At 37.1% G+C, this 24,882-nt stretch overlaps 1 protein-coding gene across 1 annotated transcript in view; it reads left to right on the top strand.

The window, feature by feature from the left end:
- LOC306887127 (eukaryotic translation initiation factor 3 subunit E-A) overlaps positions 1-24,882 on the top strand; it is a 46,101-nt gene that overhangs the window by 10,588 nt on the left and 10,631 nt on the right. The window contains exons 5-10 of the mRNA XM_079444664.1: positions 1,952-2,056; positions 9,072-9,197; positions 10,283-10,407; positions 15,111-15,237; positions 17,718-17,819; positions 23,273-23,382. Of these exons, the coding sequence (XP_079300790.1) occupies positions 1,952-2,056; positions 9,072-9,197; positions 10,283-10,407; positions 15,111-15,237; positions 17,718-17,819; positions 23,273-23,382 (695 nt within the window). The remainder of the gene's footprint in view (positions 1-1,951; positions 2,057-9,071; positions 9,198-10,282; positions 10,408-15,110; positions 15,238-17,717; positions 17,820-23,272; positions 23,383-24,882) is intronic.

The raw sequence follows: 24,882 nt of genomic DNA, 5'->3' as shown, positions 1-24,882 counted from the left end.
GACCAATAAAAGAAAAGTGTTTTTAATACAAAAAAAGTCAACCTTCAAATAATTATGTTCAGTTATGCACTCAATACTTGGTCGGGAATCCTTTTGCAGAAATGACTGCTTCAATGCGGCGTGGCATGGAGGCAATCAGCCTGTGGCACTGCTGAGGTGTTATGGAGGCCCAGGATGCTTCGATAGCGGCTTTAAGCTCATCCAGAGTGTTGGGTCTTGCGTCTCTCAACTTTCTCTTCACAATATCCCACAGATTCTCTATGGGGTTCAGGTCAGGAGAGTTGGCAGGCCAATTGAGCACAGTAATACCATGGTCAGTAAACCATTTACCAGTGGTTTTGGCACTGTGAGCAGGTGCCAGGTCGTGCTGAAAAATGAAATCTTCATCTCCATAAAGCTTTTCAGCAGATGGAAGCATGAAGTGCTCCAAAATCTCCTGATAGCTAGCTGCATTGACCCTGCCCTTGATAAAACACAGTGGACCAACACCAGCATCACTGTGGGTACTTGACACTGGACTTCAGGCATTTTGGCATTTCCCTCTCCCCAGTCTTCCTCCAGACTCTGGCACCTTGATTTCCGAATGACATGCAAAATTTGCTTTCATCCGAAAAAAGTACTTTGGACCACTGAGCAACAGTCCAGTGCTGCTTCTCTGTTCAAAAGTGGCTTGACCTGGGGAATGCGGCACCTGTAGCCCATTTCCTGCACACGCCTGTACACGGTGGCTCTGGATGTTTCTACTCCAGACTCAGTCCACTGCTTCCGCAGGTCCCCCAAGGTCTGGAATCGGTCCTTCTCCACAATCTTCCTCAGGGTCCGGTCACCTCTTCTCGTTGTGCTGCGTTTTCTGCCACACTTTTTCCTTCCCACAGACTACCCACTGAGGTGCCTTGATACAGCACTCTGGGAACAGCCTATTCGTTCAGAAATTTCTTTCTGTGTCTTACCCTCTTGCTTGAGGGTGTCAATGATGGCCTTCTGGACAGCAGTCAGGTCGGCAGTCTTACCCATGATTGCAGTTTTGAGTAATGAACCAGGCTGGGAGTTTTTAAAAGCCTCAGGAATCTTTTGCAGGTGTTTAGAGTTAATTAGTTGATTCAGATGATTAGGTTAATAGCTCGTTTAGATTCAGATGATTAGGTTAATAGCTCGTTTAGAGAGCCTTTTCATGATATGCAAATTTTTTGAGATAGGAATTTTGGATTTTCATGAGCTGTATGCCAAAATCATCAATATTAAAACAATAAAAGGCTTGAACTACTTCAGTTGTGTTGTAATGAATCTAAAATATATGAAAGTCTAATGTTTATCAGTACATTACAGAAAATAATTAACTTTATCACAATATGCTATTTTTTTGAGAAGGACCTGTATATATATCACAAAGAATTCATTGAGGCCAGTGATTGTGTATGCATATGTATGTGTGTATATATATATATATATGTGTATGTATGTATGTGTGTGTGTATATGCGTAAAATATGTATGTATTATATTACAATATACTTAAAATAAAAGTTGTTATATGCTGTATGTGCATACATTTTATGTATCTGAAATGTTTTTTTTACCTGTAAAAATATAAAATATAACTGATAAATATAGAATTTTATATTTTAAATACATCTTATGTAATATTATTTATGCTATATATATTAAGTAATAATATAGTTGTAATACAATTTATAGGATTCATTTATAAGATTGATTTATATTTTAAACTCTTATTTTTTATTTTCAAAAATGTTAGTTTTATTTGAATTGACTAGTAGCTAACTTGTGTAAGCAAGTAAGAAGCAAGCATCTAGTTTGTATTTCATATGTTAGAAATGTCATTATCTTGCCTCAATAGCACATAAATGTGTATTGTGTATTTAATCACACATAGTGTATACTGTTAATTTCTACATATGTTTTTGCGTTTTAACTTGTGTCTTTCTTTGCAGTTCCGCCAGGAGTATTTGGACACCCTTTACCGATACGCCAAGTTCCAGTACGAGTGTGGGAACTACTCAGGTGCAGCGGAGTACCTCTATTTCTTCAGAGTCCTGGTATGTGTCTTACCACGCCCTTGTCTTTAACAGATGACAGAGTTGTGTTTTCTAGCATTCTCCTCTGGGATGTTCCCAGTGGGGCAATTTTCAAGAGCTTCTTTTCATCACGACACCCTTTCATTTTCTCCGTCGCAAATTGAAGGCATCAAATGCATTCTTGTTTAATAAGTTCTTGTCTAATGGACAAACAGTTTTATTTTGATGGAGAGTTCCCCTGTGAGTGTTAATTAAGCCAAACGGTCGCCCTATTGAGAGTTTGAATTACTGTCTCTGCTTAATATGGTTCTGCTTTTTTAGTACGAGAGTCTGCCAAACCCCACGAGTTGCGAGCATTACGCATGCACTTAACATTGTGTTTTTCAAAATAACACAGATGAAAAGTGGACATGACTCGCTCACAGGTATATTTTCTCAAATTAGAATCCAAATCCTTTTATTATGAAATATTGTGTCATTTATCCATGTTATCCATCTGTTATAGCAAAACAGGCAGCTTTTTTTGCACTTGAGGCAATCCGAAGTACTAAAAGCTCCTGATCTGTAATTACTTCTCAAAAGTGCCATCCCATGGCTTGTTAAATTCCTTGCAAGTTAAAAAGAACCTCTTCAAGGACTTGGTTAAGAGTTGTTTCAGGGCTGTGTCTAGTGGCGGACTTCATAAGCTTATGGGTTTATGGGCAGTGCTGCTCCCCATAGATGATTGGTGGGGATTTTGTGGCCTAATCACTGTTGGTTTGACAGGATTCCCCAGTTTTTGCAAGGGTTAAAGGTTACACAGCTTGCTCCATATAATCCCAGTGCACCAAAAGCAGGCTTTTCAACAGAAGATGGCTAGAATTTGTGTTCTTCCAACAGTCAAACCATTCTTGAGTATTTTATTGAGCCACAGTCTTATTGGATAACAGATATTAAGGCCACATTCACAATGCAGTTGAAAGCAGCCCAAATCATTGTTTTCCCCTTTTTCTAGTCTTTGAATTATATTTTGAAAATCAAAAATATCTTATAAATTAAATCATTTCAGTTCTGATCTGGGAATAAATCAGGTGCATCACTAATAATTAATTTATTTTGTGATTTCAGGAATTCAAGTTGCATTTTTTTTTTATCTCATTTGTTATAATTGTGCCTCAATTAACCAGCAAAAATGGCCAGTGACACAGATGTTATGTTAAAATTATCAGATGAGAGAAAAGTTATATACAGCCAAATGTACCTGCATGCTTTTACTATTATTATTATTATTATTATTAACAACAAATTAATTTATTATTTATTTATAATAATGTACATGGATATATTATAATATGTCCATACATATGTATTGTTTATTAATTTTGTATGCATTTATTAATTATATATTTCTGTATGTATATTAAGAAGATTTTAGGGGAAAATGCTTTTCAAAGGAGCAAATTAGCATTTTAAATGTTTTTTTTTTTCTGTTTTTTCATTAATTGTTGACTGAATTGTTGACATTTAACATGGATGAAGCATTTAAGTTTCTTTTGTGTGTGTGTGTGTGTGTCTGATTTCAGGTAATATTCAGGTTGCATTTTTTAAATTAATCTCACATGACATTTGTTATAAATGCACTTTAACCTGCATAAATGGCTAGTGGCACAGAGGTTAGCTATGTTAAAATGATCAGATGACAGAAAAGTTGTATAGAAATATTTATAATACATACATTACAAATATACCTGCATTTTTTATTATTATTAACAACTACAACAGAAATAATTTATCATTTATTTATATTAATAAATAGGCTATACATGAATGTATTATAATGTATCCATAGTATTATTATTATTTAAATTTTGTATGCATTTGTTATATAATTCTGCACGTACATTAGGAAAATTTTAGAGAAAAATGCTTTTATTATTTATTTATTATCATTTTTTTAAATAATAGCCTGTGAGCACTTTAAACTCTCTTCTTATTAATTTTTCCTAATTTTTATTAATTAATTGTTGACTGATGAATTGTTGACATTTAACATGGACGAAACATTTAAATTTGAATTTTGGGCTTAATTTTTCAGTGTTAAACATCCCAGGATAGGTTTTTTTCCCACATGCTGCTTAGTTTTCACCTGATTACCCCCTTGTCTGATATGGACAACATTTAAAAGGCTAAGTGAACAACCTTACAAAAAAAAAAAAAATCTGATTTGAGCATAGAGCATTTGTCCCGCGGCGTGAAACTAGCTTAGAGCGCTCACAAATGCCCTCATCTTCCTCTAAGTTCCCTCTATCAGGATGACGACCCCTTTACCTTTTTTCAGTGTTGTTATCTGGATAAAGATCCAGGCGGTGATGCACCGAGGACTTGGATTAAATAATTTTCACCAGTGGAATACTTTTGGAATCAGATAATACCAAAGTAGGTTTGTGGGGGAAGATAATTGCAGTTCACTGAGAGTACTGGCAGTATCCATGTTACACGTGCGTACTTCTTATTTCCTCTATAAACAAAGGGCTCATTGCTGGGGCTCTGGTGTTTGTGGCTTCTTTCCCACTGCCTGTAGAAATGAGTGAAAGATGAACTTATGGGGAAAAGCGGCCGGACACTCAGGGCCCAGCGCAGTGCTGTCTAGCTAGTGGGGCGGGGGGCAAATGATGGCTGGGAACGAACAAATTGACCCGCTCCTTTCTCTCTGGCTGGAGTGTGTGGAGGTAGTCCAGTGTCTTAAAGAGAGGTGCCCATTGTCAACGCTGCCCTGGGCCAAGAGTGTTGCGAGAGGCTCCATGCCTGGCTAAGTTATCGGACTCCCTTGCCACCGAGTGTTTCTCACATAACCACATAGCCTGCCTTCTCACATTGAATGCACTCCTGTTTCTGCAGACCTGCTCTCACGTATGATTCACTCGGCCTACATTGTTGTTTAAAAAAAGGCTAGACGTTTGCTAAGCGACAGGGAGTCGCTGTGGCAAAAAGTGACCGAAAAGAAACCCTTTATTTAATTTGGAATCATCTTGGTTATAGCATTTCAGAGGTGTGAGGAAGTCTGTGTTGTTTAGATTTGCAACATGTTTCCCATTTGCAAATGATTTGCAGCGTCAGTCACGCTGTTTGTTTGTTTGTTGTGTCCCTGTGGTTTTCATGGGAGCCGAGGGAAGGAACGGCCGACAAGCCTTGAATTACACCCTTCAGTTTTTGTCACCCTTTTTTGCATATTCATTAGTATAGATGCTTAAAGGGATACTTGAGTATTCTGTCTTCATTTACTTACCCTCATGTGGTTTCAAACCCGTATGACTTAGTTTTTTCTGCGGGGAACAGAAGACATTTTGAAGAGTGTCTATACAATGGAAGTCAATGGGGCTTAAAACAAGACTAGACCCCATTGACTTTCATTGTGTGGCACTTGACTTTCTCAAAGACACTGTGGAAATTTTCACACTACAGTTCAAAAGTTAGGATTGGAGAAGATTTTCTTTTTGAAAGAAGTCTCTGCTTACAAGTCTGCATTTATTTGATCATAAATACAGTAAAAACGGTAATACTGAGAAGTTATTACAATTTAAAATAGGTGTTTTCTATTTGAATATATTTTTTTAATGTTATATATTTCTGTGATGCAAAGCTGAATTTTCATCAGCCATTCCTCCAGTCTTCAGTGCCACATGATCCTTCAGAAATCATTCGAATATGCTGATTTGGTGTAAGAAACAGTGTTGAAAACAGCTACTTAATAATTTAGTGGAAGTGGTGATAATTTTTTCAGGATTATTTGATGAATAGAAAGTGCTAAAGAACAGTATTTATTTTAAATAAAAAGCTTTTGTAACATTATAAATGTATTTACTGTCAAATTTGATCAATTTAATGCATCCTTGCTGAAGCCTTTTTTCAGGAAATTATAAAACACAATGTAGACCACTCATCATAGGAAAACCACATCATTGACGTTGCGAACACATCAAGCGTTTTGAGTAGATTAGAGCGTTCACAGCAACCAACCTTGTTTACGCCATCACTGCTTAATCTAAATAAACCAAAATAGCTTCCAGAAATTCTCTCCCTGTCTATGTTTTGAAGCAAACTGTTGTCTTATTTAAATTTCCAGATATTGTAACTCAATACCTTCAATTTTCATCAACATTGGAAAGGCGTTTGGAATCACCATGATGGAAATGGATTTAGTTGAGCTTTCTCACCAAATACCTGCCCCTTTCTTCTTTTCTTTTTACTTTTTGTCCACTTCGCTCAAGCCGGACCTCCCATCTCCTCAGACGGCTCCTAGCATGGGAGATGTCAGGCTCTAGAACTCCTCTAGCGTGGGAAACCCAGCCATTTAACGAAGGAAGCCAGGCTTGCAAAATCCAGACCCGAGGTCTTGTTACAATGAGGGCCCGGTGCGAAAAGAGCAACTTATTCATATCATCTGTTAATGCAGGGATTGGATGTTGAGAATAAAGATTGAGTGTCCCGTCGGATCCCCAGCACAGTAAATTTATTGTTGCTGGTCAGTCAGTGAAAATGTGCCTATTTCGGGAGGCAGTGGAAACTCAAGGTAACTTGTGGAAAAACCCAGGTATTGAAACTATTCTTGCATGGCCGCTGCTGAAAGCCAGTCAGTGTACAGAAAGCTGCCATAATGACATGGAGCTTCGCCAAATGTAGCAGGCAGGGACTTCCAGGAAAAAAAAGGAAAAAAACAAACACTTTTAGAAATGAAATGTTGACCTTTATATTGGCAGAGAAGGATGTTTTTTATTTCCCGGTTGTCCCTCCGAGCTGATCTCTGAGATTTTTTGGGCTTTGACTGTTGTTTAGACGCATCCAACTTGGGAATTTTGATCAAAGTGCTCCAGTGTTGCAAGTGGAGCTGTGGTTGCGTCTGTACTGTATGAATTTATTTATTTATATATATATTGAAAACTTTTCCATACTACTGTGTGTCACTATGCAAATATCACAAAAGCATATTTTTAACCTGCCATAAATTTAGTGAGCCATATTTTTATTTATGTTGGTATTTTTTTTTTGTGCTATTATTGTATAATATTTTTAACTAATTATATTATTATTATTATATGCTATAATTATTATATACTAATAATTTATTGAAATCCCTATTTTTAAGATTATTTATGAATTTATTATATTTTATATAAATTGTACTTTTTGTAATTGTATACTCTTGTATTGTTCGGATTTCATGATGCTTTGCAGATCGCGTCCTATTTATGGTTTTCCTCGTGGAACTTGAGAGATTTGTCACATAATATCCAACGTTTCTCCTGGTCCATATTTAATGATTAATGTACACGAGGAGCGGTATATTCGTTCAGTCAGATTTCAGTGAATACATGGCTGACTTCCTTGTTGTCTGTGTGTCTCTACGTCTGTCGTAGGTCATAATCACTTCACTTCCCATAAACCCCTGGCTATAGCTCATCCCCCTTTTATTCATGAACACGCTTAGATACTTCAGCAGCTCAATAATCTGTAACACATTATCTCCTCACTTTGTTTGTTTTTGTCTTTTTAGTCATAATTTAAAACAGCTTACGTTCCTTTGAAGCTGATTGTCTCTGCAGAGATGAACCAAATCTTGTTCATATTTCCATACAAGAAGCTGAGCGAGTATCTTTCAAGGGTTTCAAAACTCGATTCCGCAGGATGTTTTTCTTTTGCGAGATTATCACAATTACTAGTTAATCAAGTTATCTAAACATTATTTTCAAGGGTCTGTTTCTGCTTAACAAGACTTATGTTATTGGCTTCTGCTGTCAAAGGGTTTTAGTCAAGGTAGAAGTGACGTGGGGCCGTAGAAACTCTGTAGCTCTTTTAGCCTCGTGAAAAATTAAATGCTTTTAATTATTTGTCCTTGTCAAATGGTTCTCATTTACTTCGTAAACACAGAACTATCCATCCTCACACAGTTTTTGTTTTTCAGTTTGATCTTTGATTTGATTGGTTGAGTTTCTTTACCTAATGTCTGGACCTCATTCTCTCACTCCTCCACGAGCAGACATTTTGATTAGCGTCCCGCCACTCGGGTCCTGTCCACATCTCGGGGCTGATCAAAGCTTGCAGACATGTGTTAGGGCCAGTAACAGAAGCAGCAGCGGTAGCAGCACACATCATTAAAGACCCTCACCGAAGGCAATGCACTAAGGTCACTGCAAGTTCACGTGAACTTTGGAGTGCTTTTCTTCCCCATTTTTGCATGTTGATGCTCCGTTCTAGATATCAGAATGACTCCATATATTATTAGACTTTAATTCATGTCTGCTTCTGTATTTCGAAAAGACATGTTCCTGTTCGTGTTTCAGTGATTTGAAGCCACTTTCATCTCTTGACGTGACCCTTCTTACACTCAAGATAGCACTTGACCCCAGGCTAGTTAAAGAGCACTTGTTTAACTTGCGTAATTATTTCCCAGCAATATCACAGACACGTTGGCCTTTAACCTTTAGCTCTTGTCTGAGGACCTCTTTGACCTAACAACCTTAAAAACATTTTTTTTTTTTTTTATTAAGATTTGTATGTGTGTGTGTTAAAACATTCAGATTCATTGTCTAGAAATTTGACATTAATCATAAATCATAAGATTAAAGATGTTGGTAGTTTTAGATTATTCTTGGCATTACAAAATAGAAAATTAATCGATTGATTTATTTATTGGGGGGGATTTAGATGCCTACTAAAGTGAAATGCAGAAAGACACAGCAATAACTATCTCAAAAATACAGCAAATTAAGTTTCTTAAGCAAAACGGTCTTTCAGGATCCGTTTCTTTTTCCCTTGCGAGACCAATTCCCGAAGATGACATAATTTAATTCGTTTATCCACTGTAAATAAATATAGAAGTTACTCCGGCGAGCAGCGTTGCCAAGAAAGCTCAACTTTTAGCTCTTGGAAATGGTAGATGTCAGAAATACAGTATTCAGAAGGTAATCAGTGTATTATTATAGTGAGCGAGTTGATTCATTGTCTACCTTGGTTTACAGTGGGTCAATGTGTTTTTCTCTGTTTGTCTGTGTTTGTGCAGGTCCCCGCCACAGACAGAAATGCGCTGAACTCTTTGTGGGGCAAGCTGGCCTCTGAGATCCTGATGCAGAACTGGGAAGCTGCCATGGAGGACCTCACCCGCCTGAGGGAGACTATCGATAACAATGTAATGCCCCGCCACTCAGAATTCAATACCACACTCAGATTCCCTTACATAGGCCATAATATTGACCGCCTTGCGTTTGAGCACAGCACCGCCGCTGTTGCCGTTCCTCCCCTCCTCTCCTCCATCTCCTCGGTTCCTTCTCACCGCAACTCACAAGTCAAGCAAAACCTTAATTGCTGTGTTATGTCGATGCAGCTTGATTTTTAATTGGAGGAACTGAGCTGGGAAAGAAGGGTTTGGCCTGGAGAGAAGTATGAGTAAATAAAAAATTAAAGTCTTTGGACATTGTAAATTTCTATTCTGAACTTTGATTTGTACCGAATCTGGAAGGCAGCGGAAGCCAAGTGTTGGTTTTTTTAGTCAGAAATTCATCTTGTTATGCTCAAGTGATGATCAAGAGAAGTCACGTTTTAAAGGGAAAGTTTGCCTGAAATACAATATTTTATTATTATTTACTGGTTATTATAATCAATATGATTTTTTTGTTTGTGGAAATGAATACTTTTATTCTACAAAGACACTATTAAAAGTTACGGTAGTGACATTTATAATGTTACCAAAGATTTCTGTTGCTAATTAAATGCTGTTCTTTTGGACTGTCTATTCATTAAAGAATCCTGAGGAAAAAACGTATAAACAGTTTACACAAAAATTTGAAGCAGCACAACTGGAGTAATGGCTGCTTTGCCATTAAAGGAATAAATTGCATTTGACTATATTCAAATAGAAAAAAAGTTATTTTAATTTGCAACAATAGTTCACAATATTACTATTTTTACTACATTTTTGATCAAATAAATGCAGCCTTGGTGAGCATAAGAGACTTTAATTTAATTAAATTTGTTTTGCCTAAAGCTATCATACAAATTCAAAACAGCACATGAGCCATGTGGACAGTTGTATGGTCTGCAGGCCAATTATTTGTAATTTCATAAAGCACATTCAGTTCAAAATCTCCTTGTTTTCCATAAGAAACTCATATAGGTTTGGAGCAACATGAGGCTTACTGACAGAATTTTAATTTGGGGTTGAACTATTCTTTTAATATTATTTTTAACACTCCCTTTTTTGTTTTTTCTCTTCAGACTGTAAGTTCTCCTCTCCAGTCTCTCCAGCAAAGGACTTGGCTGATCCACTGGTCTCTCTTTGTGTTCTTCAACCACCCCAAAGGGAGAGACAACATCATAGAGCTTTTCCTCTACCAGCCACAGTAAGCACCTTCTGCAGCTGCTCGTTTTCCATCTGGGATTTGGTTTTGCTTTGGTTTGACTCTAATAAAAACGGATGAGGTAGGAAGAGAGCACGGGTCCAGGTTGGAAAGCCCACCGCAGTCCGCAAACAAAATTGCTGATGCTGGGCTCACCAGCCAGCCGCTCACAGACCCACGACCCCAGCGGTCAGTGCGAAAACGAGCCTGGCAGCTCGGACGAATGCTGACAATGGCAAATGGGCTGCTTAACTCGCGGGTTCAATGTTTTAAGCTTCTTTAAGCGATGGTGTCAGGTCAAGTTACAAGTCTGTCGATCTTTATTCAGTCATTTTCAGTTTGTTTGTGAACACAGAAAAATTTTTCCAAACGGGGAAAAAATAAGTTAATGAATCACCTCTGACCTTCATTCATAATCAGGTCTAACTGTTCCATGAGGAAGAAGTGGTTTCCTTATGAAACGCCAATAGCGTGAATATAGTTTGTAGTTACAAATCCAAATTTCAATTTGATGGGCATAGAATATTGAAAATGTTATCAAACAACATGGCAGAAGGACTTGTGGGGGTTTTGCATGTATTTGCACAGAACATTGAATAACCTTTTTATGCTAATTTCACCAATTTTTATATTTAGATTACCTTTGCAAATAATAATTAGTGATTAGTTCATCAATAATTAATCAAAATAATTAGTATTAAAAATGAATATCCATTAATCACACTCTGCATTATAACCCTAAATTCACTTTGTAGCACCTGCGAAAAACCATTGGTTTTATTAAATATTTTTAATGTTTTTTTTCTTTTTATTAATATTTCAATGTGTATGTGTAAAAATAGTTTTAAATATAAAATAATAGTGATATCATATAATATTAATAAGTATATGTAATTTAAAGTTAGAAATTAATATTCAAATGTAAATACGAAACTAAGAGAAAGAAAAAAGTGAAATGTTGATATGAATATAATGATAATAACATTATATATATATATATAAGGAAAAAATATAATAACTTCTATAAATTTAAAGAAAATACGAGAAAAAGAAAATAAAACAACTTAAGTTGTTGTTGTTGTTATTATTATTATTATTATTATTATTATTATTATAATTTCTCACAATTGGGCAAGATTCTCAGCTACTCCCTAGATACTTGTTTTAAGTTGGCTGTAATTTGGGGCTTTTTGTTGCTGACATGTCAAGAACTTAACACATTAAAGGGCAACAAGGTTCAGTCCTGTAGTGTGTACTTGAGTGCAAAGAAGCTTCAAGGGTCTGCTAGGTTTTTTAAGTGAGTTTACATCAGGTGCATTAGGTAGGTAATTTGATCTTCTAAATAATTCTACATTCCATCTATTTTTAAGGCCACACTTTTCCCCTAATGTTCTATTGTGGAGCCTAAAGCCTATACACTATTCAAATACAAAATGGAATCTGCCTCTAAGTTGTTGTTTTCCACCAGCACAGATGATTAAGGGTGTCCAGACCACTAATTACTCATCAGTACCTGACCATAGTGGGTGAAAAGACAAGATTGAGGTGTTATTATTGTGCTGTCGCTAGCTGGAAAACCATATTTTGGTTTGGCTTTTTCTTTCTGTTCATGACCACTGTGCTGTTTTAAGGGCCAATGACCTGTGGCCGTGAACCTAGTGTGAATGTTTGACCTGCCTTTGAGACAGTCGGCTGGCTTAACAGCAGCCCTTTGGATGTAGGTGCTCATTATACAAAAACATTTGTTATGCTTCATTAAAACAGCTCCAAAAAGGTAGTTGTAATTTGCGGTTGGGCTTGTCAGATCAGAGGTCTTTCGATGTTGGCAGCCTTCATTTCACTTCGTTTTTGTGTTGTTCTCTCACCCCTTCTGCTTTTATTTGCAGAGCTGTGGCCACGAAGAGCAATGAATCCGAGTGTAATTTACTGCATTAGATACACTGCGTTTTCTGCACCACAACAGTATTCCGTTCTTGGAGGCTGGATGCATTGATCGTCTTGTTTTAGTTGGAAAACGGCATCATGGTCTGTTTTTGACCCTGTGAAAAGACCTTTTGTTTTCTGTTCTTCTCCTTTTTGTTATTCTTGAAGTTTTGTTGACAATTAGGCTGACATCAGCCTGTGGCGTTCTGGTTCGTTTCATAGTTGTTTGGCCATCGTTCAGGACGGGGTATGATCCAGTGCTCTCGGCCTGAAGATCGTTCACGATGTAGTCGTGCTGTCGAGCAGACGGCCAAAACAAAAACAGAAACTGAACTTTTTTTCAGTGCAGGAAAAACGATACCAAAGATAGGCTATCATATAATACTCTCCAACCAAGTCCAAGGGCAGTTCGAGAGAGAATATTGTCACAAGATGACCTATGATGTAGGTGCAAACAGGAAAGCTAATGCCGCCGAAACACTATCCCGGCCAGCGCAGAGTGGATTCAGAGTTTCACTTGATTTGCCTAAAATTCCCCTCCTCCCTCCAGATGCATCATGAAACTGGAACTGCACCACCGTTCCTTCCTACCTTTTTCTCTCCCTGCTTTCTCAGAGCCACCAAATTAGGGCTGCAACAACTAATCGATTATAATTTTATTGAAGAGCCTCCATCAGTGACACAAGATATTGAGAAATTAATTTATTGTGTGAAATAAAAACATTGATTAAAGTGACAATTAAAAGTTTACATTGTTGCTTTTCTATTTCAATTAGAATGCTGTTCTTTTGAACTTTCTGTTAATTAAAGAGTTCTGAATTAATTAATTGTTTCCATAAAAAATATTAAGCAGCATGATTTTTTTCAACTTGAGCATCAAATCTGCATATTAGAATGATTTCTGATGGATCATGTGACACTGAAGACTGGAGTAATGATGCTGAAATTCAGCTGTCATCACAGGAATAAATTACATTTGAAGATATATTACAATAGAATAATGTTATTTTAAATTGTAATATTTCACAATATTGATGTTTTTACTGTGTGTTTACAAAGGCTTTTTTAATTCAAAAATTGACTTTCAAAAACATTTTCAAGACATTTACAAAATTAGAACATATACAAAAATCTTACTGTCCAACTTTTGAATGGTTGTGTATCGATCTTTTAAACTTATAAGTTTACTTTTAAAATATATGTTTAATTTAATTACAGTTTAATTAATTATATTAACCAATTATGTGATAAATACATTCACTAAAATGTTTTAAAAGCATTTAAAACAGTTTCTTTTAAAATGTTTGTTTACTTTATATTTCATTTATTTAATTTTTACTTGAAACAGGAAAAAAAAGAAGTTTTTTGGTTATTGTTCATTACGTGAAAATAATTTAGCCAGAGTTGTAATAATGGATTTTTTTAGACGAAGGAGAACATTCTACTTCTTACTTGTTAAAGTTGACACTTACTTTGTGACGTTCCTTATTTAAACTGCTCCAACAGAAAAGTACGCTGAGAGGGAGAGAGGTGAAATGGGAGCGAGACATGACGCAGGCCGGACTCGAACTTGGGTCAACTGCACAATCAACACCTTAATCCATTATCGAAAGTAATTTTTTAGTTGCTGCCTTATCCCAAATCCTCAGCTCCGCAAGGGGAATGTGAGGCACTCAAATTAAACTACTACTTCCTGTTTGCTCTCTTCCTTGTGAAGTTATTTAGCAACCGATTAAGCCGTAACGTGGCTTTGGTCGTAGCTGTCGGGCTCAGTTAGATAATGCATTTTTTTTCCTGTTCAAAGACCAGATATGGCATTATGACTCATGTGAGCGGTCTGGCGTTCGGAGCATCCCTGGGAGAGCGAGTAGGTGTAAGTTAATCAGGAACACAGCATGAAGTGTTGTGGTTTGCCATGAAGTCAGACAACTACAAAGGGAGGAGAGACCGAAGGCTGTGCCAACTGGGATCACACGCCGCCGAAGCCCGCTGCCGTTTTTAGCTCCGACATCACAAGTGCCACAGGCCCCCTTGTCCCTTTAATTGTTTCGGCTAATTAAACCATCCGGCAGCCCTCCTCCTTTTTCTCCAAATGGCATGTGCTTCTCTGTGCTGTTCCGTAAGGGAGCTTAAGGGCCTGGCTAGGGCAGAGCAGCGCCACTTCCTCCTTGAAATTTAATTTGGTCCTCGTATGGGGATGAAGAGGGGGGTCAAAGATGTTCGTACAGATACCACAGGCGCGGAGGCCGCCCTCCAAATTGACTCGAAATGTTAAGTGCACTTTAACAGGAGCTCTCAGCCCTATGACAAGGCATCTGTTGTATGTTTTTTTTTTTGTCCATATAAGAAAGCTCTTGCACGCCTGTCGTCAGTAGAGAGGGAACTTTGTCTTGGGTTGTAATAGTAGTGCTATGTAGCTTTCATTCTTGGAGAAGCCAAGCTAGTTGACCTGTGGCTGAAAAACAAGTCCCTGGTGGATAGTGTTTCACTGCTCTGCAGGCCTATAGCTGGTGATCCGTGCCTAGAAAGGGGCTTTTCCTTTCCCTTCCCTCCACAGTGGGACCAATGAACAGAGGAGCTTTCAACACACTCTGACTCTTGTTCTTCTGTTTATTGAGAATCTGCATGTTCACTATATGAGAACTTGCTGGAAATTACTGTGAAAACATTGTGTCTGACCTCTACAAATTACATCATGTGACTTCATGTTTTCATGTAGAGATCATAGCTGTCCTTCAGGCGTGTGAGTGTGACCATTTTTTTTTTTGTTTTTCTGTTTACAGGTACCTCAATGCTATTCAGACCATGTGCCCACACATACTGCGCTACCTGACCACAGCCGTCATCACTAACAAGGACGTCCGCAAGCGTAGGCAGGTGCTAAAGGATCTGGTGAAAGTCATCCAGCAGGTATCATGCAGGATTTTGGTTCTCCATCTATGCCCTCCTTTGTCCTTCTATATATATGTGTGTGTGTGTATATGTATATATATATATATATATATATACACATACATACATACATACATACATACATATACATATATATACACACACACACACACACATATATATATATATATATATATATATACATACATACATACATATACATATATATATATATATATATATATATATATATATATATACACACACACACACATATATATATATATATATACATACATATGTATACGTATATAAGTGTGTATATGTTCACATATATATATATATATATATATATATATATATATATATATATATATATATACACATACATCTATCTAATATATATTATAATTTTGAATGTATTTTTTTCTTTTATAAACATTAAAATATTTATACTAGTTAATTAAAACAATTCATATGTTTGAGTTAATGATTAATTCACCTTTTTCTTATATTATTATTTATTATATATTATTACATTTTATTTTTTTGTTTCCATATGTTAGTCTTTTTAAAAAATGTTTTCAGTTAATTTTACAAACACAGTAAAAGGAGAGTTCTCATACATGTGTATGTAGATATATTACTTTTTATTTCTGAAACATTGAACTGTTTATACTAGTTAAAATTAATTCATATGAATTCACTTTTTTTATTATAATATTTTTATTACATGAAATATTCTTTGTTTTATTTCTATTTATTAGTAGTTGTTTTTTAATTAGTATTTTACATTTTAGTAGTATTTTTTTAATTTTACAAACACAGTAAATGGAGAGTTCTTATACATGTATGCCAAGCTGATAAACAGTTTAAAAAGTTGTTTATTTTTCTATTCTTTCTACATTAGAATTTCTTAATGTTTTAAGGCTTTATCCTTTGATTTCAGTAGGAGCAATATTGTTGGTCAGGTGGTGTTCTATTTCATAACTGTTTAGTTTTCTGTTGGTCTTCCTGCAGTCATCCACACTGTCCTTGCATCTACTGAAAGATGTTTTCAATGGGAGGTTACCCACACCAGACAAACAACACTTTCTCTCTCGTGTTAAAAAAAGGATATTTTATTTGAATTTCATACATCCAACACATTTCAGGGAATCTTATACCTCATTGCGTCTTTGGAAATGAATGAATGAAAAAGCAGTGTATATTGGACAGAAAATAAAAGCTCTGTTTATCTATGTGCTTCCTCAGGCCTTGTGAGTCTTGAAACCATTAGATTTGATCAATGGTGCTGGACAGTCTGATTGTAGTGTTTCAATGTCTGAACAGTAGCTTCTTCAGAGATCAATGACACTGAAATCCAAATAAGCATGTCCCTGCAGCCTTTGCGTAATCACTTAAACGTGTCCTGAGGTGCTCACCATACTCCCTGCACAAGTTTCCTCTCTCATGGTTACTTAAGCATCTGTGGTATTTAGATCCAGGGAAGACCCAGAGACTATCACATATCCAAATCAGACTCAACCCATCAGGTCCTCTGCTAAAGGGACCGTACTAAATCTCTCAGCCTTTGGCCATTTACAGACATAGCACATTAGGCAGAGGTTTTTGCTCATTATTATATACAGCCAGGTTGAACCAAAAATTATAGTTATCTGATCATCTGCACACCTTTATATTGTTTGAAACCAAGAGTTTCTTTCTACTATGTAACACAAAAGAAGATATTTTGTAGAATGCAAAGGCTGTTCTTGTCAGTATATAGAAAATATGGGAGAAGACTAGCTATGTTTCAGTCAAAGCAGCAAATTAAATTTATTTGACATTTTTTGACGTTTTAATTAAATTGGTGCAAAGTAGAAATAAATTGGTAAATAAAGTGGTATCCACCAGGGAAGCCAATAAGACTTTTATTAAATGTAATAGTTTTTTTTTCTTCTTTTTTTTCCAGACCAAAATTATTCAGACATACATTTAGAAACTCATATTACTTTTTTTTTTTTTTTTTTTTTTTAATGAACATTTAGGGATTCTTTCTTTCTGTATTTGTGTATTTTTCATTTACACCTTGGTGTTTCCATCCAGCATTTTTATGTGAAATCGCAAAATCTACATGAAAATATGTGGATGAAAATTCAAAGCCATAAAAGTTGTCCATATGACTTAAGCACTGTTTTCCAAGTCGTCTTAAGGAAGTTTTACTATTAAAAATAATTCCCAAGGAAATTAACTGCCAGCTTGTGCCAATTAAGAAAGTAGATGCAACAGTTTGGCGACAGCCATGTTTGTAACCACAAGATGAAAGCAGCAGTAATTTTGTGCTTGAACTGCTGATATCAGTTCTGCATGTAATGTGAAATTTTATTTGCATGTCATCAAGTAAGTTTACAATGAGAAACACACCCCAATTGAAGAACCAACTGTATATGTAAAAACAATTGTGTGAGCTTTCCCTTAAATGGTATTGTTTTTTTCTTTTGTTGTCTTCTTTTTAGGAGTCGTACACCTACAAAGATCCCATCACGGAGTTTGTGGAGTGTCTATATGTGAATTTTGACTTTGATAGTGCTCAGAGGAAGCTGAGAGAGTGTGAGGCGGTAAGTTCCAGCTGTCTTTTCCTGTTACCTTTTTATTAGCTTGTTTCTCAGCGTGTCCTTAAAAGCATGGCACAACCTACTCTTTATAGGGACTTTGCAGATTGATTGCATCTTCTGTCATGTTCCTGTTTTTCCAAAAGCGTAAGATTCATAACGTAAGATTCATAACGTTTCATAACAGGTTCCATTAGCGAAAGCGCTTGAAGAGACTATCCTTCTCCTAAGACGTTGACCTCATCCTTCACTGCTTGTCTGGCCACAAAAAGCCTTTAGCTTTGTAATTTACGCAGATGATGTCTCAGTTTCCCTAATGAGGAGATGTGATGTCATCACAACTAACTGATTGGTCAGAGGCGTCCTCTGAACTTTCCTAGAAGTGGGGATAGTCATTAGCGATGCTGTGTGTCACTTTTCTGCAGCCACAAACAGCCTACCCTTCTGTTTCGGGCCCTGAAAGGGGTCTTAAAGCACAGCGGTCTCTTCGTACCGCGGTGTCATGGCCAGCTGTGGAAGTGGGCCCCTGAAAGAGCCTCTGACTCACCATTTGTCATGTTTTTATGATAGGCGGTAATTGTCAGATCAGTGGGATGGTTAACAAGAAGTGCTTTTGGTGAGCAGAGGCGGACGCACGCACTAGAAAGAGCTTTCTGTGGTACAGACAAGCCAATGATCTGTATTTTTATTCCCGTTTATAAACGGCCTTCCATAATGGCCACTTCATCAGTTTTCACCCTTGCCCTGCTGTGTCATTCTTTCTGTTTTAACAGTTGAACTACTGACTTATAGTGCCAACACAGCACCGAAAAACAAAAACCCAATAAAATAGAGTAACAAGCTCAGTTTCAAAGGAATAGCTCACCTCAAAAATTTTTAATTGTGAATATTCTTTTTTTTTTTTTTTTTGACATTCCGAAGACTGATAGTCACTCCGTTCCATGCAGTATTTATTGAAATGAAACTAAAGTTTTCAAGTTTCAAAACATCCAAGGCACTATTAAAATATCATAAAAGTGGTCCATGCGATTTGTGAGCCATATCCATATATTTCCATATACTTTTGAATGACTTTTTTTTTTTTTTTTTTTTTTGTGTCAGGATTCATCGCTTTGAACGCAATCAGATCAGAATCACAAATGAGTCTTTCGGAATAATCCACTGAAAACATCCAACTCAAAAGAACGATTTGTTCATGAATCAGACATTGCTTTTTTTCTCATATATTTGTATGATAAGAAGGGTGGATGTGAAGATTTTGTTCTATATTGCATATTTTAATTTAGTATAATGATTAAAATTTTCCATCTGTTACTCACACAAAGCTATCATATGGCTTCTGAAGTCTTGGAATATGGTATAAGAGTAATAAAGACCACTTTTATGGTGCTTTTGCATGATCTTCGAATCTTGAAAGCGCCAGTCTACGCTCATCATCTTCACAATATTTCCTAATAAGTTCCAAATAAAGAAAAAAAGCCATACAGATTTGGACCCTAGTAATTGTAGTATAGTAATTGTAAATTTTAATAAATTACTGTATGACACTTTTTTTTTTTTTTTTTTTTTCACGTGGTGCTTTTAGAAGATTTTAGAGCTGCTAGTGCAAAATACTAAATTCTAAATATGCTGTATATATTAAACATTGGTTTTATCATTACCATAGTGTAGGAATAGTGCAAAGACTTTTGCTACCATGCGATTACAGACATCGTTGGCACAGCACCGAGATCTGTTCGCCATTCTGACCCTGGAAAACATTACATTTCGACCTAAATGCATTTGGTAAGCTGCCCCACAAACGTGCCAAATCTTAAACGGCAAAAATTATTTTACTTTGAATAAGAAAGTCTCAGTGTGAGAAAAGCCAGAAATGGCCTTCAGGCGCATTCTTGGTTGCAGTAAACACATTACATTACAAAGATTCATCCCAAGCGTAATTAGCTTGAGTGCCTTTAGCCTAGTGTGCACTTATGTCGAAGCTCATTCCTGTTCTCTAAATGATTATGAATTCAAAGACCAGTTGCACTGCCCATCTTCTGCCATTGCCTAAAATAAAACAATTCAGTTTTTAGCAACAAGCACCTCATATGTTAAATCGCAGACTTTTTATAGGAGAATGAAATAACCCAACTTCACGTTGAAATGGGAACCTTCCTAAAACGCTGACATGATTTATAAACATTTACTCCTGTGAGAGTGCCTATTTGATCAGGCCAGCTGTTTTTCATTCTAGATGTTTATCGTCAAGAAGCAAAGAGGAAAACGAGGCCCAAATCACCAGGAGTCATGTTTTCTGGTGGGGGTCTCTGCAGGTCCAACTGATCGAGTCATTTGGGAGATCTCCATTACACTTTGCATGCTTGGAGGCCAGGCTTTGTAAGGCTAGCAGTAATTAGCACACCTGCATCTGTGAGATCTCGTGAGAGCCCTCCGGCTACTGGACCTCCAGACCCAGGCGTATTCTACAACGAGAGCTCAGCCCAGACACTGCGTAAATGGTCACTAATTAGTCCTGACCCTGATTATGAAAGCCTAAGGCATTTACGAGATCACAAGCTACAAAAAAATTTAAACTGTGTGGCATGTGACCATAACTGGCTAGGCTCAGATGTATGTCAGCTCTAAATGCTTGCAAATTCACTGTCTGATTGAGTGGTGACTTAGAAAATCAGAGTTGCTCGTCTACAACAGCCCAAGGCTTTTCCTGTTAGGCTGCCGAAGCCTCGCGAGTCATCAGACTGTCTGCGCTCGACCACATTTACTTGTACAAAAACAAACAAAGGGGAAAAATTTAAGAGTATATTGACCCAACAGAGCATTTTTTTATTAATAAAAATAATATTATTGAAAAGAGGTTCATGACCTCCAAAAATGTTCTCTCAGGAGTTCAAACTAAATATTATTTATACACTTTATTTTTATTCAGGTATATTTGTCTATTGATCATTTGTCACCATTTTAAATAAAAATATCACTTACGAGATTTAAATCCTGTAAGAGGAAAGTTTTTCTCTCTCATTTAACATAACATATTTCTCATGATGCTATGACCTGATTTTTTCTTTATTGTCACATGAGCCATCAGAAACTATTTGGTGCTCCAGAAACATAAGTTAATAGTTGAACAGTTAATAAACCGTTAATGGTTAATATTTTTGTGGAAACTGTGATGCATATATATCCATTAAATAGAAATTTCAAAATAACCGTTTAGTTTAATAAGAGTTTATTTGAAATGGAAATATTTTGCAACGTTATAAATGTCTTTACTGTCACTTTTAATCGATTTAATACTGAATAAAAGTATTAAAAAAATTCATACTGACCCCAAACTAGATGTCTAAAACAACCTAAAATTACCCAAATACAGTACCGTTGTTTACAAGCAATTCTTTAGCATATCATCAGCACCCATGGCTCCAGAGGTTCTGCAGGCCTGTGATTCAGTCCAACTGGACACGGTCCTGGATCTGTAGAGACTGACCGCATAAGTGTTCTGGGATTTTCTTCAAGCTGTGGATCATCACATTGGTTACTTTGCATCGCGATTACCTTATCATGCTTATCCAGTCAGCTTTTGTAATTTTTCCTTCTTCACTTGATCCATCTCAGCGGAGAGGGGCCATTTGCACAATGGTTTGGGCTCATAATGTCTATGCTATGCATAAAACATAGACACAACCTTATATAGTCCTGTTTTCAATCTTTTTGAAGACTGAAAGAAAAAATAATCGAAAAGCTGCACTGTAAGATTCCAGTTACCTGAAATTGTTGGGTTTTTTTGTGCTACTTCGAAAATGTCTTAGACTTGTTCTCTTCCCCTCTTACAGAAAAACCTTGACAGTAATTATAGCATTTAAGCAAACAGTTATCAGCTTAAGATAAGACATTGTCAATGATGAAATGTGTGTTTGCTGATAGGGCCATGGCCATGTAGTTGGGATTTCCTCAAGCAGAACCACGGAGATAGTAGCTCTCAAACATAAGCAAACAAAGTGGGGGCTGTGAGTGAGCGCAGATGCACACACAAAGTTGCGGGACGGGGGACTGCATGTGAACCGTGCAGGGACAGCGGGGGCTCGCACATGTCTTCAGCCGTGTGGAATGCACTGACTGTTTGCGTTTTGACTGCAAGGTAAAGCACACCAGGTCTCTGCAGGATGTGGAGGTTAGTATGCGGTGATCAGAACTCAGCTGCTGAGCGTCTGAGATTGATAGTAGACGGTAGTTGAGACTCTTGAAAGCAGTGGCACTGTAAATTGGTTCCACCGCGCAGCCCGGTGGACCCTGCGGCAACGGGCAAGACAAACGGTGATAAGTCACAGCCATTGCGGTGAATTTGGTGGCTGGCTCTGTTCCTGCCCTGTTTCATGTGGGGGCTGTGGAATTCCAAGATCTGCGGTTAGTTTAGAGTGCTGAGAATGACCCAAGTTTTTTTTTTTTGTGCTTCCAGATTCTGGTTTTCTCCTGTGAGGATAGCATTAAACACCGTTGTATATGTGTTAGCTATAGGCCTCTCCTGCATTCATTTCCATAATTTGCCGTAATTCTATTTTAATTGGCCTTGCTTTTGGCTTTTTTCCCCAAACCGTTATTCCCCAACCAGGTGCTATTACAGAGACCTCAGGATGAAGTGGAACTGTTTTTATTTAAGTTCTGAGTTTATATAAACTTCCTGTTCTGCTCATTGTCCCGTTTAGCCACAGTTTTCTATATTCCAGCAAAGGTTGTGAACGATTGCTGCTCGTAAAACATGTGACAATGAGTGCATTTGCATATGTTTACGAAGAAGCAAACACAAGAACTTTTACATTAAAAAAAATATTCAGGTTTGATTTTTTTTTTTTTTTTTTTTTTTTTAGTTTTTACATCAGAATATAGTCAGACGCTTTCTTTTATATTTTACAAATAAGATTTATATTTATTTAAATTTGTCACAATATAAAACATGCACTACCTTTTTAAATGTTCTTTTATTTAGCAAGGATGCATTAAACTGATCAAAAGCAACAGTAAAGACATTTACATTGTTACAAAAAAATACAAATAAATGCTGTTTTTTTAAACTTTGTTCATCACAGAATCCTGAAAAAAGTTTATCACAGAGTAACGGCTGTAGAAAATACAACTTTATGATCACAGGAATTAAATACGTTTGAAAATATTTAAAAATAGAAAACAATTATTTTAAATTGGTAATAATATTTCACAATATTATTTTTTTACTTTATTTGTAATAAAATAAATGCAGTCTTGCTGAGAATAAGTGACTCGTTTAAAAATATTACAAAGTCTTACAGGCACCACAACTTTTGAAATGTATTTTATGAAGTAAAAAGCCTAATATTTTAGGGGGTGTGAAAATTGTTTTAGCTTCTATGTTTTAGCATAATCTACATAGGATTGAATGCATTTTCATACACCGTGTCTAATGTCAGTGTTTATATCTTTTAAAGGTGCTGGTGAATGATTTTTTCCTTGTGGCCTGCCTTGAGGACTTCATTGAAAATGCCCGCTTGTTCATCTTCGAGACCTTCTGCCGAATTCACCAGTGCATCAGTATAAGGTAAGCACACAGATTTGGATACAGTACAAAATGACTTTGCTGGATCATGTAACAAAACATTGAAATACCATTTAAAGTCAACAAATTGATGATAAATTGTTGTCAGGAATGATCAAAAGAAAAAAAAAGGTAGCAGGTCTGAAAATGTGTCCACAATGTGGGAACGCTTCCTGTTTCCTCTCTTCCATTCCCACTCCACTCTCTGATAAGTTTTTATTACCCAGTGTGCTGGAGGAAGCATGTCCAGAGACCGGCTGCCAAGCACCTCAATCTCACACATGGAGACACGCATTCAGAACCAGACATCCCAGGCACATCCACCCATCTGTTTTGAAGAATGTCTAAAGGGTCTACATATTGGCCCTCTGGCGGATCTCAGATCTCAATGGCTGCGCCCCGTCTGTGGATAATACAGCAGATTTTTGTCTTCCAAGCACCACTTACTCTGTTGTTGTCTGTTGTGTTGTCACATCCTTGTTAGGACTATAACATAATGGCGTGCTAATTCACATATAGCGCAACCGAAGCGTAATATTGCTGCAATTAAACAAATTATAGAGACTAGTTAAGGTACATTAACAGTGATTCACGTTGACCATTGATCCACATTGTTCAGTTACCACTGACACGATGCATCTTCTGAACTCCTCATAGACTTTCCAGTCTGCGTCCGGCAGAATGCGGCAGGTGTTTTATTACCACTTTACTCCGGTTGCGCTTTTTTATTGCCCCTTTTACGGTATTTATAAGGCATCGTAGGCTTCCAGAGAAGACACGCAATGGTTTCAGTCCCCAAGATTTTCCATTGGTGGAAAAGAAGTGGTCTGTATGGAAAGGGAGGTTTGGGGCGGGTGTCACCGGTTTCCCTCTGCCTGGTTCCTATTAGCCTTCCAGTGACGGAGTGCAGAGCAGAGAGGCCGCGTTGCCCTCCTGCCTGTTTAATGAGCTTTCATAACTAGTAGTCTTTGAGCATCTGTCCTGCATTCTTTTTCCCGCCGTCGCCTCTGCGCGCCAAGCAGAAAGCACTTGACGGCAAACTGGAGATCTGCTAACAGGTTGCATCTACCTTTTGGGATTTATGACATCCTGTTACTCCCGAAGGGGACCATGTTCGCGAATGCACACGCTTACCCGACACAGTATCATATAACATGTTTGATGAAAGCCCTGTGGAGGCTTTTTTTTTTTGCAGTTTCTCCAGCACTACACATGCATAGTCGTAGCCATTCGGAATCTGTTATTTCTCTTCTAACCACACACCCGGCGATCAAAAACCACCCATCCCCAGGTTCTCACACTATTTCCATGCTTCATTGTACAGCCTAATTGCTCGCTCGCATTTTCTGAGCTGTATAAAACCGAGAAGGGCTGGAGTCAAGGTTGAAACATGGAATGTGATCAGGCTCTGTCCAAATCTCCAGTTGCAGATAGTCTGGAATTGATTTGGAGTCCTGGCTCTTTTTTGGCAGTCTCATTGCAATTGAATCCATTTTCTTGTCA

Source organism: Barbus barbus (assembly GCF_936440315.1).
Source record: "Barbus barbus genome assembly, chromosome: 21".
NCBI lineage: Eukaryota > Metazoa > Chordata > Actinopteri > Cypriniformes > Cyprinidae > Barbus > Barbus barbus.
This window is presented reverse-complemented; position numbering and strand designations above follow the sequence as displayed.